General features: G+C 34.6%; 1 protein-coding gene across 4 annotated transcripts in view; it reads right to left on the reverse strand.

Annotated features, from left to right (window-relative positions):
• Positions 1-18,155, reverse strand: part of LOC149778680 (uncharacterized) — a 107,856-nt gene that overhangs the window by 15,493 nt on the left and 74,208 nt on the right. For all 4 annotated transcript variants that reach the window (XR_016415538.1, XR_016415536.1, XR_016415537.1 and 1 more), the window contains exon 2: positions 14,757-14,997. Coding sequence is in view for 1 of the 4 variants with exons in the window: in XM_089939490.1 (XP_089795616.1) it covers positions 14,757-14,997 (241 nt within the window). In the remaining 3 variants the exon portion in view is untranslated. The remainder of the gene's footprint in view (positions 1-14,756; positions 14,998-18,155) is intronic.

Raw genomic sequence — 18,155 nt, forward strand, 5'->3', positions numbered from 1 at the left:
TTTGCTCATTTATTTTTGTTAAATTTTGTGTGCCCTTGGTTAACGAATAAACAAGCCTCCTCATCCAAAATCCAATGGACAAAATTATATATTTTCAAACAATGCAAAACTAAAAAATTTAGCAATTTATTTCTGAACATTTTATTCACATTTTACTGTTTTGCTTTTTTCTCTCTCCAAAAAACCCCAAAAGGAAAAAAGCCCAAACCACATATATTCCCCACATACATATTATCCACAGAATGTAGTTATGTTTTGCCAGTAAATGGTGTTGTTAGGACAACTGGAATCCTGACATTAAAGTGTGTTTGTGTTTTTTTAAATATCTGTAATGTAGCTTAAATCAACAATTTTTAGTCTTATCCCTGTGATGGTGGCAATGTGGCAGTTTATAGTGCTGTCTAGCACTGGGTATCATGCCGCAGACATGTAGCATCATTCCGCACCCAGTTACATTATCCTGACACCAGACCAAGCAGTCCTAACACTAAGCTCTTAATGCTGAGTACCAACCAAGGCAGCTGCTAATATTTGTATAAGTCTTTGGTACAACTCCGCTTGGGTTTGAACCTGCAACCTCCCACATCCAAGGCTGATGCTCTAACCACTGTGATATATCAATGTACAAACTGACGACATATACCGGGTAACCCTGCTGTTTTAATGCAACACAAATGCAGACAAAACACAATCATGTGAAGGCTCCAGGTGTTTTTCCTTGAAATCCCTTATTCCGACACTACTCAAAATACCAGCCAAGCTGAGGAACATTAAATTAATTCAGTTTAAGTTTCATAAACCAAAAGTTTACTGATTATAACCAATGTTCTTATACACCATTCAGTAATTTTCATTGCACAAGTGGCTATGTTAATCCCTACTGCGATATAAATTATCAGGTAGTAAAATTATTACTATAAGTATGAACAGTTTTATTTCTTCCACCTCATCCCCCCATTCATCAAACTTTGTTATCATTTTTTCTATACAACTGTTTGGACATAATATGGTCAGATATTATGGACTGCAACTACTGCATTATAATTTAAAATGGTCAGATATTATGGATTGTAACTACTGCATTATAATTTAATATGGTCAGATATTATGGACTGTAACTACTGCGTTATAATTTTAATATGGTCAGATATTATGGACTGTAACTACAGTGTTATAATTTTAATCTGGTCAGATATTATAGACTGTAACTACTGCACTATAATTTTAATATGGTCAGATATTATGGACTGTAACTACTGTGTTATAATTAAATATGGTCAGATATTATGGACTGTAACTACTGCATTATAATTTTAATATGGTCAGATATTATGGACTGTAACTACTGCATTATAATTTAATATGGTCAGATATTATGGACTGTAACTATTGCATTATAATTTAATATGGTCAGATATTATGGACTGTAACTAATGCATTCTAATTTTAATATGGTCAGATATTAAGGACTGTAACTACTGTGTTATAATTTTAATATGGTCAGATATTATGGACTATAACTACTGCCTTATAATTTAATATGGTCAGATATTATGGACTGTAACTAATGCATTATAATTTAATATGGTCAGATATTATGGACTATAACTACTGCCTTATAATTTAATATGGTCAGATATTATGGACTGTAACTAATGCATTCTAATTTTAATATGGTCAGATATTAAGGACTGTAACTACTGTGTTATAATTTTAATATGGTCAGATATTACAGACTGCAACTACTGCATTGTAATTTAATATGGTCAGATATTATGGACTAATACTACTGCCTTATAATTTAATATGGTCAGATATTATGGACTGTAACTAATGCATTCTAATTTTAATATGGTCAGATATTATGGACTGTAACTATTGTGTTATAATTTTAATATGGTCAGATATTACAGACTGCAACTACTCTATTATAATTTAATATGGTCAAATATTATGGACTGTTAACTACTGCATTATAATTTTAATATGGTCAGATATTATGGACTGTAACTACTGCCTTATAATTTAATATGGTCAGATATTATGGACTGTAACTAATGCATTCTAATTTTAATATGGTCAGATATTATGGACTGTAACTACTGTGTTATAATTTTAATAAGGTCAGATATTACAGACTGCAACTACTGCATTGTAATTTAATATGGTCAGATCTTATAATTTAATATGGTCAGATATTATGGACTGTAACTACTGCATTATAATTTTAATATGGTCAGATATTATGGACTGTAACTACTGTGTTATGTTTTTAATATGGTCAGATATTACAGACTGCAACTACTGTATTATAATTTAATATGGTCAGATATTATGGACTATAACTACTGCCTTATAATTTAATATGGTCAGATATTATGGACTGTAACTAATGCATTATAATTTTAATATGGTCAGATATTATGGACTGTAACTACTGTGTTATAATTTTAATATGGTCAGATATTACAGACTGTAACTACTGCACTATAATTTTAATATGGTCAGATATTATGGAATGTAACTACTGTGTTATAAGAGAGTTCCTCTGATTTTAATTTTCAGTCAGCTATGACTTTCAAGAACTTCATAATCTGACCTTATTATTGTTGATGCCACCACCATTGTTGTCATCATTGACAAAAGAAAACTGGTACCTATATCTTATCATTCACAGGTAGGAGAAAAATCTGAGTCGTTATTGCAGGGTATATTGCAAAAAATCCAGCGAAAGGCGAAACCTTTGCTCTGAAACTACAGCTTTTAATGTTTTAAATGTAAGAAAGAAGTCCATTAAAGATCAGGAAGCCAAAATGCCAACCATTTAATAATGATTAATCTCGATTTACTCGTTGCTATTTGCATACAAGTTTCAATAACAATATTATGATCTTAAGATCTCAAAATGTTTGCACGATGTAGTCTTGAAAACCAAGCCTTAGAAATTCCAATTTTTTATCGCCTGGGTAAGATAATTTTTGACACAAGCAAGGATAATCTAATGTGACTGAAGAAATCTCTCCTTATAGCATCTTTATACTAGAAGACTGAAAATTTAAATGGGAAACAACAATAAAATTTAAATGGGCAAGGGTGGTTTTAGATAATAGAAAAATAGAATGCTGCATATCCGCTGTCAATAATCTTTGTTAAAAATGACATGTGAGCATATTTTGACTTAAATTGAATACATGTTTAAGGAAATGTTCTAAAGTAATTTTTGGTAATTAAATATTGTTACCTTGTAAAGCCAAGCAAACTGTTGAATCAGAAGTGACATTCCACAATATTAAAAAAAAGGAAAGTGTTTGCATAGAGCTATTTCAGGACTCATGGTACTAATTATTTGGAAGAATGGGAACCAGTCTAGAAATGGGTGAATGTAAAATAAAATATTTGTATATATGGGTTTGGCTTGCCAGGATTGGGTGATAATGAAAGTAAGATTTTAGTACAAAGAATCTTTTGAAAACTTATCCTAGTTGTAACTGAAAAAAAAAGAGACAATGTTCAACTAATTAAATTTAAGCCCTTTAACAGACTTGAGCTCAGAAACCTCTTTACTATGCCATGGCAGCAACATTTTCAAGGAGTATCGGCTAGTCGTGTAATGAATGTGTATGAAGTTTCATGGCAATCCTCTAAGTGGTTTTGAAAGAGTGGTGACAACAAACTTGTGTTAACTGAGGATGACCAAATGACAAACAACAGACCATCCCATTAACTCTTTTGGTCTATGACCAGTAGAGCTAACATCTCCTTGAACAATCTGTCAAAATTCAGACTGTCTTGAAAACCAGCATCTTAATCCTGAAAAGTCAAATGATGAATCAGGCACAGAATGCAAACTGAGCAGACAGAAATTAAAAGACAAGCATAACCTTGCAAATAATTTAACTATAATTTTCTTGATAAACTGACTTTTTCTAAAAGTATCTGCATGTAAACTATGCTGAATCTATCAGTGTTTATTTAACAAGATCTGTTACATTTATAAAAACAAATACAATACACCTAGGTAAAAAAACAAAACCACAATGACCAAACATTTGCTTAATGACAAAAGAATTTTGAGGACTGTTTCTTCTTTTCAACTTGGAGAGTTGAAACCATCTCAGGTATTAATGAGCAACGACTTGACTTTCAAGATGGCCACCATGTATTACCTTCTGACAGTTTTTTCCAAGATAATTTTTTGTTTTATATGGTAACAATTACCTTGGAGGGGCCCCGAGTGGCCGAGTGGTCTAAAGCGCTCTTCGTTACGGATCACTGCCATCTCACCTCTGTCTGCGGCGGTTCGAGTCTAAGATTCAGCCAATGTGGGCATGTGAGAGAGCTTGCCAGTAGCTTCTCGTGGGTCGGTGGTTCTTTCCGGGGTTTTCCGGGTTCTTCCTCCACCATTAATACTGGAAGCCATGTATAGCCTATCGTGCTGAAAAATGGCATTAAACCCCACAACAACAACAACAACCTTGGAGCTTAGTATATGTAAAATCAATATTCTGATGTCAATGTTTTGTTGTGATTTATGTCTTTCTCCTAAGTTTCAAGTATATTTAAACCACATATGCATGTACTATGCTTGAAACAGTCTTGGGGTTCAACTGTTCTTGAAACATCTGTGCCAACTATTTGTATGGTACTTGTCAAAGCATGGTTTTTCAATTTCCAACCTATTTGCTCTGTTATCTCCAAAATGTACAGTGTCAAAAAGCAACTGATGTAATTTCTAAATTACAGGTGATAAATTAGCCGTCTATAATTTGCTCAGATTTCGATAGGTTAACCCCACACAGTGATGTTACTAAAATATAATCTACATAACTGTGTTGGCCTGCAGATAAGCCATGCAAATTAATGTGTTTTTCCTCTGCATAATGTGTTCACTTTAAAACTGTTGCTACTGAGATGTTTCAAGGATAAAACCCTCCACACTGAACACTGCTTGAAGTTGTCTACAGCTATGTGTCTGTTAGTGAATTCAGTTTGGCAGACCAATGAAGATAAAAACAAAACTGTATTTAAAATAACATTTACATCTTAATTTTTTGTACCAGAGAAAATCAATTTCAAAGATCAATGAGGTATTATTAGAAAATTTTTAATTTAAGGAAATTGTTTTTTATATACCAGGAAATGAGTTTATTTACTACCACCAGAAAATGATTTTCCATGTGATATGTTAAATGAGTGTCATCTTGTCAACCTCTGCCAGCAAAAGTAATTTAGATCTTTTACCCTTGTCTGTCAAGTTTGAGGGTCAAACACATTTTACCTTGTATAATTTCTCAGGAGTTTCTCTATCATGCAAAATCTGCATTAATTAAGGTCTTTTGACAGTGTTTTTACCACAGAAATAGTTTGCTTTCTACTCACAGATCTGGCAAAAAATCAACTAAGCAAACAAACAAAGACACAGACGGATGGATGGATGGACAGATAGACAGGTAGGTAGGTAGATATGCTTTGTTTGTTTGCTTTGTGTTCTATTGCTGAGCAACACATGAAGGTGTGCATGTGTGATATGGATTTTTAATGTAGTTTTCAAAAAATTCAATCATGATGCTATCATGTCTGCAGTGTGGCAGTTTATAGTGATGTCTAGCACTGGGGCATCATTCTGGAGACATGTAGAATCATGTCCCATCCAGTCACATTATCCTGACACTAGGCTGACCAGTCCTAACACTAACCTCTTAATGCTGATCGCCAAGTGAGGCTGCTACAAGTACCATTTTCATAGGTCTTTGGTATGACTTGGTGGGGGCTCGAACCTGTGATCTACTGCATCCAAGGCAGATGCTATAACCACTTAGGCCATCAGAGCAGTAAGAAGGTTATATCATGCCCAGTCAAGTCAACAGGCCAGGAACACATCATACTAGCTGACCCCAGACTGGTTTGATGATAGGATTCGAACCCACACACTGCAAGTCTGGAATAGTAACCAAAGAACCATTCTGGTGCTTGATAACTATGCAGAAAATGAAATGAAGTCATCAAGACCTTTATCAACAGGAGTAATAGTTTATTTTTTCATTTAATTAAGAGATAATAACCAAGCAGCTGCTGGTTTTTCTTCTTAAGCTCTATTAGTTACCAATGATTTCAACTACTTGAATAAACAGACATTAAAATTACAATAATGATATCATACTGATATCATCAAAGTTATTATACCATCTGTCTGTCACAACCTTAAGCCTTTTTCTGGTGTTTTACTGCACAGCAACACAAGTAGGTTTACTGGAACTAGGCAATTTGTGCAAAGTATTTTGCCCAAGGACACACAATGGCAGCTCTGTGTGTGTGTGTGATTTTGGATTTTTAAAGTAGCTTTAACAAATTTTCAGTCATATCGCTACATTATCAGCAGATTGGTAGTTTATATTAATGCCTAGCACTGGGGCATCATGCCGCAGACATGTATTATGATGTCCCACCCAGTCACATTATCCTGACACCAGGCCAACCTGTCCTAACACAAACCTTTGTGCTGAGTGCCTAGCGAGGAACCTGTTAATGCCATTTTTATAAGTCTTTGGTATGACCCAGCCGGCGTTTGAACCCATGGCCTTCTGCATCTGTGCCATATGCTCTAACCAATGGCAGCTGACCTGGAATGATCTGATAGTAGAATTCAAACCTACACTCATTCAGTTGGGAGTCAAGCACGCTGACCACTGAGCCACTATGGTCCCTAACTTTAATGTTTGGAATGGTTCAATATATTTACAAAGTATCGTTACAAAGGCCATTTTATTACCCAATAATTTTACTGTCTTCAAAAATTTGTTCAAGTTCTTTTTTATAGTGTCTCACAATTTAATATTACAAACCTGTTCTAAATTGGATTATATTTAGGCATTTTAAATAAACACATGTCAATGATGGCAACTCTCATTACTTATGAAATGCTAAATTTAAGTAATTACGAAATTACTTATGAATTTCTGAGGAAATTTCTGAACTTAAGATATTATGAAATTACTTATGAATTTTTCAAGCACTGTCACTGAGGTGATCAGGATGTAAAATGCTAATTTCTTGAAAGGAAAAGAGTTCATCTTAGCCTTCTGAAGTAAACAATTGCATGTAGTTGAGTCTGATAACAATTTGAAGTACAGGCTGAAACTTGTTCATTAGGCTAGACACTTCCTCAGTCAAATTCTGCACAGTTTTTATTAATATGTAATACAAGTCTAGGTAGAGGTTTAAAAATCCCCTTCCTGATACTTCAAGTTCAATGTACCTCTAACTGTAACCAGGTTACTGTCTATACTTGCTTATCAGTCGTCGACCTCAAACTGCACAGATCCAAAATGTGCCGTTGCATAATGCACCAGATGATCTGTTTGTCTATTCACTTTTTTAAAAATCGTTGGTTTAACAGATACCTTGCTCTGCTGGCATGTTATGTAACTGCTGATTAGGGTCTACATTTTCTTGCAGTTTGACTTGACTTTTAAGTGAGTATATACATTATACAGATATCCAATCTGTATCAATACTTATGCTAACTTCTTACCTATAAGACAGAGAACATGTATCTACAAAAATGCCATGAATTATCTAATTGTGGCTACCTCATTAATTTAAAATGATAACTTCATATGATATTTCAACAATAGCAGCAGCATTTTTGTAAAGTTACATGAATAAATTACCTGAATATGTGATGAAATATTTTAACAGATTTCACATTCAGTTTTCACAGTACTGGATGTACAGAAGATTGTTCTTTTCCATCAAGTTTCTCTGGCCTGAATATTTTGCAGTTATAGTGAGGACAAATTTATTTAGTCAACTCAGTTCTACTGAATGGGTGGAAATGTTTTACACAGATTGTTTGCACACATCTCAAATGGTAAAACAGATCCTCAGAAAATATACAGTCAAGTAATTCTGTCGGAACCCAATACCTTTATGCTTTCCCGATGGCCAATGAAGGATGTTTATGTATTTAAAATAAATCACTGCGGCATAAAATATTGGTCATATGATGTTGAAATCATCCAAGTCCAAGTTGTGCACTAAGCTACATGATACAGTGCCCAATAGTGGATTCAAAACGGACATAAAAGGATGAAATATAGATCACAGTGGCTTGTTTTGTTAGTAAAAGAGGTGTTTTACCAATTTCCCTAAATGACTCTGTCGCCAAAAGCACCTAATTAATAAAAACCAAAACTTAAAAGTCACTTAAGAGTGAAATCTGTCAAACTGACCTACTTGAGGCAATTTGGTATTTTGCTTAACGAGATGCATACACAATGTTACATGATTTCCTAGCAAACAGCATACAAGAAATGAGGTCTAGCAAAAAAAAAAACACCGCTCCGGTGGCCTAGTGGATAGAGCATCCATCTTGGATGTGGGAGGTTATGGGGTCAAACCCTGACCAAGTCATTCCAAAGACTAACAAAAATTGTACTAATTGCTGCCTCGCTAGGCGCTCAGCATTAAGAGGTTAGTGTTACGACTGGTCAGCCTGGTGTCAGGATAACGTGACTGGGTGGGACAACATACTATGGCATGATACCCCAGTGCTTGACATCACTATAAATTGCCACACTGCAGACTTCATAGCAATATGACTGAAAAATTGTTAAAGCTACGTTAAAAAAAAAATACACCCCCCAATTCAAATTAAAAACTCAAATGAAAGTTGGAGAAGTATGAACTCTGGGTCACTCTCACCTACTTTTGGTAAATTAGTGTTGCACACATTAAGGTTTATTCAAATACATGCCATTGTTGCCAAATGTGCTTAAGAAACTGACAACAGTTCTGTAGCTGAAGTAAAAGCACTTAAACATTAAAAGAACTCTGGCTTAATGTGCCATCACTGTTAAAAATGAAGAAAAATTCCCCTCTCCCAACTTGGAAAAACCCATGGACCTGCATGATACACGATTCCTTAAGTTATACTCAATATCCAAAAAGAGTGGCATATATGGCAGTGAAGTAAAAGGAGATGAAATATTTCGCATGGAGGTTAATCTACAGTATGGAGGGACACACATAGGTGCCAAGGCAATTGTTATGCCAAGCATCTGCCAAGCTGGACCTAACAGGATGATTTCATTAGTGAAGCATAAAACCAATTTCCTATGGTGACAACAAATTTTATCAGGAAAAGCTACAAGAATTTCTACACTAACTATCAGGTCAAAGGTAGGAAATCATTTGCCTAATAAACTAATTATCAAGTCAAAACTTCCAGGAAGGTGATATTTTGGACCAGAATTTCTCTTTACATTTCTTTAACAATATAAGAAAAAGAAAATTAAATGTCTTGCACTTTACTTCAGCTCAGATTGCTCACAACTTTATGTCCGTATTATTATTGCTTAATGGTTCAAGTGAATGACAAGTCTTAGTTTATCCCTCATACAATCCCATCATGCAAAGTATCTAGGGTTGGCTTATTTGTGCTATGTCATTAAGGACACAGGTCTACCTGTCATGTTAGACATGATGCTTTGCCAAAAGTGTGGTCTGAAATTCTGATGACTTGTGTAAGTTGTGTGGAATATTTTCACCCAATACCAATGCAAAGTAATGATCAATTTTTTATATATATATATTCCTCTTTAAAAATGAACTGGTGATAAACAAAATATGGCACCCCATTGGTTCAGATAAAGCATAAAATAACTATAACATTTTTTTAAAAATTGACAAATGTGTATAATATCATACACATAAAGGAATGGGGAGAAAAATTATCTACTCAAAAAAGTGACACAAATACCAGAAGCTGACCCTGTTCAATTAGTCATGCTGGAACATAAACTAGGATGGTTTTTGATAGTTGCTTAGAAACTTGCTGTCTTAGCATGTGATATGTAATATCTTGGTAAGAAATTTACCATATCCATTTGTGGCACTTGAAGACTGAAACCAGATTACATAATGTACATAAGGCAATAACCCTGATGTGATAACCCTATCCAACCATCAATATATATATATATATCACAGAAAGTTTTTTTTATGTCGTTTTATAGGTAGTGAGCAATTCTTCCTCATTGCTCAGTAAACACAATATGCTATGTAGTTATAGTCATTTATAAAATAGTTAACTCAAACTTTAAAACAACTCTTTCCTTTCTTCATTCTGGCCCGTTCCACCAATGAGGAAATAAAATCACAAATTATTGGTGGGGGGATAAAATTTATTTTTATAAAGAAATGTAGTATACAAGTCTGCATATAATGTATGTTCTCATATTTTTGTCAAGCAAATTATTCACAATGTAGTGCAGAACTTTTTATTAAAGCTTGGGCCACTTTTGTTTATTATTCTAATGTTGTTGTTGTTGTTGTTTTGGGGCTTAATGCCATTTTTCAGCACACGATAGGCTATACATGGCGGCCAGTATTAATGGTGGAGGAAGAACCTGGGAAAACCCCGGAAAGAACCACCGACCCACGAGAAGCTACTGGCAAGCTTTCTCACATACCCACATTGGCTGAATCCTAGACTCGAACCGCCGCAGACAGAGGTGAGATGGCAGTGATCCATAACGGAGAGCGCTTTAGACCACTCGGCCACTCGGGGCCCAGTTTATTATTCTGAAAAACGATCTTCCTCTACAGATTGGAAATACTGTACTGTATCATCAACTGATTTATACTCTGACGAACACAGCTGCAAAACTGAATTAGATATTAATCTTCAAACACCATCAAACAAGCTTAAAATAGGTAGTAAGGAAAATGGTGTTGTACAGACAGATAAAACAAAGGTTTCATTAGTAATAACACAGCAAAAATGAACAAAATTAAAGACAGGCAACTTGATCCTTTCCTATAAAAATGAAAAACTGAAAGTGGTTTCCAAGGACAAAATTCTTGGTATCTTGCTGACAACAGTTTACTTTGGTCTGATCATACAAATCTTATTACATAGAAATAAAACAAATTACTATCTTTGGCTATTAAGAAAAATAAAGTATTTCATTCCCAAACAGCACCGTGTCACTTTTACACAAGCTACATTCAGCCCCATTCTGACTACTGTAACATCATATCGTGAAATACTTCTGATGCTACTGTTAAAAAAATATTTCAGCTGCAAAAATGAGCCGGTATAATAAGACTGGATGGGCATGTGTGTGTGTGATTTGGATTTTTAACGTAGTCATATCGTTACGATGTATGCAGTGTGGCAGTTTATAGTGATGTCTAGCACTGAGGCATCATGCTGCAGACATGTAGCATGATGTCCCACCCAGTCACATTATCCTGACACCAAGCCGACCACTCCTAACACTAACCTCCTAATGCTGAGCACCAAGCGAGGCAGCTGTTAGTACCATTTTTATAAGTCTTTGGTATGACTCGGCCAGGGATCGAACTGGATGGGCAACAAGGAAACATTTATACAGATAATGGATATATATATGTATGTTAGTATGTGTTATGCAAGAGTTTAACTTTGACTAGAAATCAGTGAGAGTAACTTCATCTGTGAGTGATTATAATTTACATGTATAGTTAACTAGTCTGGGTCTGTAATATAAATGTACATGACTAATGTATGTGAGCATGTGTGAGATAGCTTGTGACTGACTGCACTCTGTATATATCTGTACATATATCCTAGAGGGCCTCTAGGTAGATTACATACATGTGATTCTACTGGCAGTTGGACAAACATACTGGTTGAAAGGCCATCTACTATACATACCATTTTGTAGCTGAAATCTAACCACTTTTGAAAAATAAAATATTTTTTTTAAAAAAGTTATTTTAAAAAGATGGAACTTTTATGTGTTTCATCTATACATTACAGAAACCAGTGAGAGCCACTTTACTGCGGTACATGGACTACAAGGTGTAAGGTGAAGTTGTCTGCATTTACAACATGCAGTGGAAAGAATGTTGGCATACCTCTATGTTACTTTCATGTACTATGGTTGAAATTTCTTTGGATATTGTATTTGTGGAAACTGTATATGGTCTAAGCATAAAGCTAACCAAAACGACTGCTCCCTCGTGCTCCAAAAGATTAGCCTGAACTAGTCTAAAGTAGGCCATCCTTAGCAGTTATCAAAACAGGGAAAATAAATTTTATCAGAGACCTGACAAATAACAGCTCCTGAAAGTGCAATGAATGAATTGCCAAATATATAAAACATTAAAAAATTATCAGCTCTTGTTTTTTTTTTTTACAGTTTACCTCTCAAGTCCAGGAAGTGAAAATGACCAAGTGGAGTTAGCACTTTTTTCATAAGTGCGCATGTGAAAAAAGGCAAAGCTGTATACTGTATAACCAATATTACACTCATCAATTATACACGAAAGTGAAGGGAATTAAAAGTTCTTTTAACAATACCTAAAATACACATTAACTGACAATGCATTGACTGATATTCGTTCATTATTATTGTAAAATTTCCCATTAGAAACTGATGAATGTTCAACTTGTTTCATTATAAAATGAAGAGAATACATATTATGCCAAAAAATTCACTTGTTATTATTCTGATTATTATTATTATTATTTAGCATCTACAATTTGTATTATGGACCAACCATTTGATGTTGTTAGTGCATGGGAGAAGGAGATACTTCTTGGGGAAAAAATACATTTCCAGTTCTCAAATAGCTGGTAAAAATATTCTTGTTCTGACTATTGCAACAAAAGACCCTGAAAAATTCAATATCAGGAGGTTAAAAAAAAATCCCAGCTTTATAGACGATTCCAACCTGCCCTGAAATATTAAATGGTCAGTCCTTTAATGTTGCCCTGACCCAAAGCTTACATACTTTTGGGGGGCTCCAGGTAGCTGAGTGGTCTGGAGCACTTGCCTTCACAGTTTACTGCCATCTCACCTCTTTCCATGTGGGTTTGAGTATTGGGTTTGGCTAATGTGGGTATGTGAGAAAAATTGCCAGCAGCTGTCCATGGGTCAGAGGTTCTTATCTGGGTTTTCCCTCCACCTGGTTGTCATGTATAGCCTATCTTGTGTTGAGAAATGGTGTTGAACCCCAAAACAACAACATACTTTTGTTTCTGTACCTATGTTTATAGCTGGTGGTTATTCTCCTTATTTTTGACTAAATTTCCAATGCAATATGATCAGTGCTAACACATCTGCCTCAAGTGTTAAACCTTTTTTCACCATTGTCAACATCAATAAAATTTATGAATTCAGAATCTTTACATGATCGAATGTTCACAATTAAGGACAGCCAAAAATTGTTTCTAAAACAAAGCTCCCCTCCCCCATCAAAATAAGTTGTGTTTTTGGAACAGAAAAAGCTAATTTTGTAGATATAAAATTTTAAATGAATAGTAACGCCTGATTTAAATGACTTATGCCAAGGCAACTACATAAATGCAATATCATAATAACAACAACCTGCAAGGGGCCCCGAGCGGCCGAGTGGTCTAAAGCGCTCTTTGTTACGGATCAGTGCCATCTCACTCTGTCTACGGCGGTTCGAGTCTAAGATTCAGCCAATGTGGGCATGTGAGAAAGCTTGCCAGTAGCTTCTCGTGGGTCGGTGGTTCTTTCCGGGGTTTTCCGGGTTCTTCCTCCACCATTAATACTGGCCGCCATGTATAGCCTATCGTGCTGAAAAATGGCATTAAACCCCACAACAACAACAACAACCTGCAAAAAGAGACCAGTGCCCAGGAATTTTCAGCAAAATATGTGCTTCAACACTGTTATGAAGAACCCTATCATAAAACCAGATATAAACACTTCACACCTTTCTTTAAACCATTATTTAAACTACAACTGCCAAGTACAGTCTGCATGTGAACTGCACACTATTCCAAGCCGAGATGCACAAAAAAATGAGAGAGAAAGTTTAGTCTGGTTACTGATTTCCTAGATTTATAAGCTAAAGCTGACATATCAAACTGCCCTTAAAGTGCCACAGTCATCAAAACTCCCTAATACAATTAACCATTCTTTCTTTAAAATATTAGCAATCAAGGATTCACTCAGTTCAAAAAAGTTTGTATTATTTGTCCATCTGTTGTAAAAACCTTCACAGTGCCAATGAGAAAGCTGCTCATCCTTCTTTCACTGTAGCATAATAGATATTTAAATCATTTGTCTGGGGAGTTACAAATGTAATGACAGGGATGAATGAGGTCTTTGTCTTTTTCTCTTAAGTTATTTGCTTTGTTATGAATTAGTTATTTCGATAGTTATTGTAAAGATCTGCTGTTACTCATGTAGTAATGAGACCATGATCTGATAATAAGCAATTAACACTACAGATTTTACTTGTCACATGACTAATGAGACTTGTCATTGCTGAATGACAATGCTGTTAAGTTTCCAGGAGTTATACCACTGTGAGATACCATTTTTATTGCATGATGGTATGACATTTATAAACAATAACTATATGTGATAGTCTTACCTCATTATAACACAATTAATACTGCCATGGACCTTGTGGCCAAAATGAAACCACTGAACTTGATATGGACTACTGAATAACTATGGGTTGAAAGAAAATAGCAATGAAGCTTAGATTTATTTCTTTATAACACTTCAAAATAATTATTACCCAACAAAATAAAATACACAAATATGATGAAGTAAATAAAATATATATTTATAACTTATAAAGTAAAGTTATTACTATGCACTGAAATGGAATTTTGTTTATCCCCCAACCACTTGCAAACTTTGAATGTTCTATCATAATACAATCAACCATTATTGACCCCAACAATCAAATTGTAATTAGGGAGAGATATTTTTATTTCTTACCACCAGCTGTTAGAACTGTGTTGGTTTTCAGTGCAACTGCTTTTACTACTTCCTTGCCGTGATGAATATCTACATCAGGATCGTCAGTGGAGGAGGAGGATTCCATTGCAAGAATCTCCAACTTTTCCTTCTCTACCTCTGCTTTCTCATCTGGATGGTCCACCAAGTATCTCTCCAGAGCCAACTCTTCTGCCTCGTACTCGTATGTTGATGTGGCTGTGTCATTAAACTGCAACTTCAACTGAAATAAGAAAGACCAAATTTTTAATATATTGTTAACGTATCAATGATGTTGGCTCTGATATTCAAAATTCGGAAGTCAACAGAGCTGAACCAAAATGTCAAAATAAATTTTGGCGCAATACCTTGTTATTTAGACTCAAAAACCCATATCATATTTTTTCTACAATACACATGTATCATAACATATGCATCTCACATCAATAATGTGATGTCAGGCAAAAGGTATGATGTTCAAGTCATCCCTTACGGAGAATTTTTAATGTACTTAAATGGGACATGATCTAATTGGTCTTTCACTCAGTAAAATTTAAATCTGGGATCAAAATTTGTTTCAGTATTTGGAGTAGAGGGGTTTTGGTTTGTTGGGAAAAGATAATGATATTAAAAATGGAAATATCTGGGACAACACTAAATTCAAATTCAGTCCTACGGGGATTCTGGTCTACTGGTTTTGGTTTGGAAGAGTTTTACTCTGTGTGAGTGTGTGTATATATAATATAGGGTAACATGGTCATATTCCAACCAGTAGGGTAATTCCGACCGTGGATGTACGTCCTGCTCTTTACAACAAAGATATGCAAATTACCTGCTGTGTTTTTTGTTTTTATCTGTGCAAATTAGTAAAGATGTTTCCGAACAATGAGGGCATCGCATGACAAAATGACGTAATTGCCTCAGTTCAGAAGTGACATTCATAAAAAAATTTCATTCAGGACCCTAGTCAGGCATCAATCATCCAAGATTTGTATAGCTTTCAATAACATAATAATTATGTTATTGTAACTGTAGCTTTAAAATAATGCTTTGTCTCGCTAAAATAGTAAAAATGGTATGCAGTGTTCTGTATAGTGGTCGGATTTACTCCAGGTTCTTTATCATAAAAGGACAATTCCGACCAAGAACACAAGCTTAAAGAAAATGTAGAATTATGATTAGTTTCTACTGAACTTTGAAGAAGAAAAAAAAAACAAGGAATAAATATATAATGAAAAACAAATAATAAAAAATTAAAGGTATAAATCTAAATAAAAATAAAATGTTAATTCTCTCCACAATTATCTCTATAATACCCACAATTATCTATATAACAATATTGCTATCTATATGCTATATCTATATCTGAAAAAAAAACAAAAAAACAATTTAAAACTTTTAAATCTGTCAGGATAAACAAAATCTTTGTATTTTATAGATGAAACTTGTATATGTACAGTCCATATATGGTGGTCGGAATTACACATATCAGAGGTTGGAATAAGCCACAACATGGTTGGATATACCCCCTGTGTATATAGTCATAATTAAATAATTTTTCAGTAAGAAGAACTCAAATTATATGCTTTTTGAATAATGAAACTTGTTGCAAGAAGTCGATTGACTGCTTCCTGTATCATAGTTTGGCACACAGTAGTCAGCTTCAATAATGAAGTTGTCGATCTCATGTCAACGACCTCAGTGGTCGGAATATGACCAGATTACTCTATACGAATGAATAAATAAATAGCATTACCATAGATGGTGGAGAATTTTAATTCATAATCTACAGAGATTCCAACTTGAGTCAGTGGGTAAACAGCACCATCGCCTTGCCTATAAGCATGAAAACCCTATACCATCTCATTGATGCAAACATCACCAAAAAATGACATTACAGAATTCGTGATATAAGCATCTGTGCATAGCCGACACAGCCACATGTCAACCTAGTAATTAATTCTCATCTATAAATCATTCCAGATTCCAAAGACATGATGTATGCATGCTCGAGATGGTACAGGGTTCGGTGCTTACATTTATTTAATTCATTTCATTGTTCATAACAAACTTTGCTCTTATGTTGTTAAGATTTGTAGATATCTATTTTAGTTACAATACTTTTTTCAAATAACTGGAAGGATATACCTAAATGACACTTTAGAAATAGACTTTGATTGTTAGCTATGTTCTGTATTTGGGATTTCTTGGAGTTTAATAAAAATTGTTCAAACAATTTATGTGGATTAATATAGTGCATGGTTACTTTCAAAGCGTATGATAAATAACAATCTTAAGAAAACTTATATAAAATCTAGAATCATTCGTTCATGTATACACACATATAGTAGCAGGTATATGTACACTGTATGTCCTGAAAGACCCAATGTAAATGTGAATATAAAGATTCATGTATATAGTGCATGTCTGTGTCACAGGAACCAAAAAAAGCAGCCGCCATTTCATGATTAAGACTGATATTAATTTTCCAATGACGCAAAAAGACCAAGTAAATAGAGTGATCAACAGAACAACCTATTATTCACTCAATAAAGAATAAAGACAGATAACCTTAAGCCACAGTCAAACCAAAACTTCAAGCGGCTTTGGTAGCTACAAAGACATGGCTTAAAATTTAACAAGTTGAGCACTTAAATATACCATACAGTAATAAATTATAATGGGTGAAAACATACATGTGCACACAACCTTCCTTTTTGAAATCTGGACATTTAGTAATTATTTTATGCATGAAGTTCCCAAACTGAGCAAATCCTGAAAATCTTCGAACTGCACAGTGGCTTCTTATTAGACTCATGATGTGACCTTTGATCTTTGGACCCCCCAATCAATAGGTCCTTTTCTTAAGTGAAGCCATCTACGAAATCAATAGGCCCCTACCTTACACAAAGTATAAAATATCCACAAAATTCACTCCAGGTCTTTGATGCAAGAGTCAAGTAAGTGTTCCTTGTCAGTGACTTTGACCTTTGAACTTTTGTACCCAAAATTGACATGCTTCTTCCTAACCTAAGCACAAGTCATCAACAAAGTCTGGCAAAGGTCTGTGATACAGAAAACTAATTCTTTTTCTTTCATTTACAGTGAGCTTTAAACTTTGCCAATTGACTCCGACAGAAATCAAAAGGCTTCTTTTTTAACACAAAACTGAAGCTTTTGCAATGTTTGGAAATGATAACAGTAGTGGAGACCTTGAGGTCTTGTGCAGAAACAAAATAAGGAACAGGCACATTGATTTACAATGTCATTAACATGATGTGCCTCCTGGAAGGCATATAATATTATTAGAAGCCTAAAATTCCGGGGTGGGGTGGGGTGTGATGTCATAAAAAACATTTCTCACAGCATACTGGACAAACAAGTCAATAAGTGTGGTGATGA

This window comes from Sinohyriopsis cumingii, chromosome 17, assembly GCF_028554795.1.
Source record: "Sinohyriopsis cumingii isolate HCF-2022 chromosome 17, ASM2855479v2, whole genome shotgun sequence".
In the NCBI taxonomy this organism is placed as follows: domain Eukaryota; kingdom Metazoa; phylum Mollusca; class Bivalvia; order Unionida; family Unionidae; genus Sinohyriopsis; species Sinohyriopsis cumingii.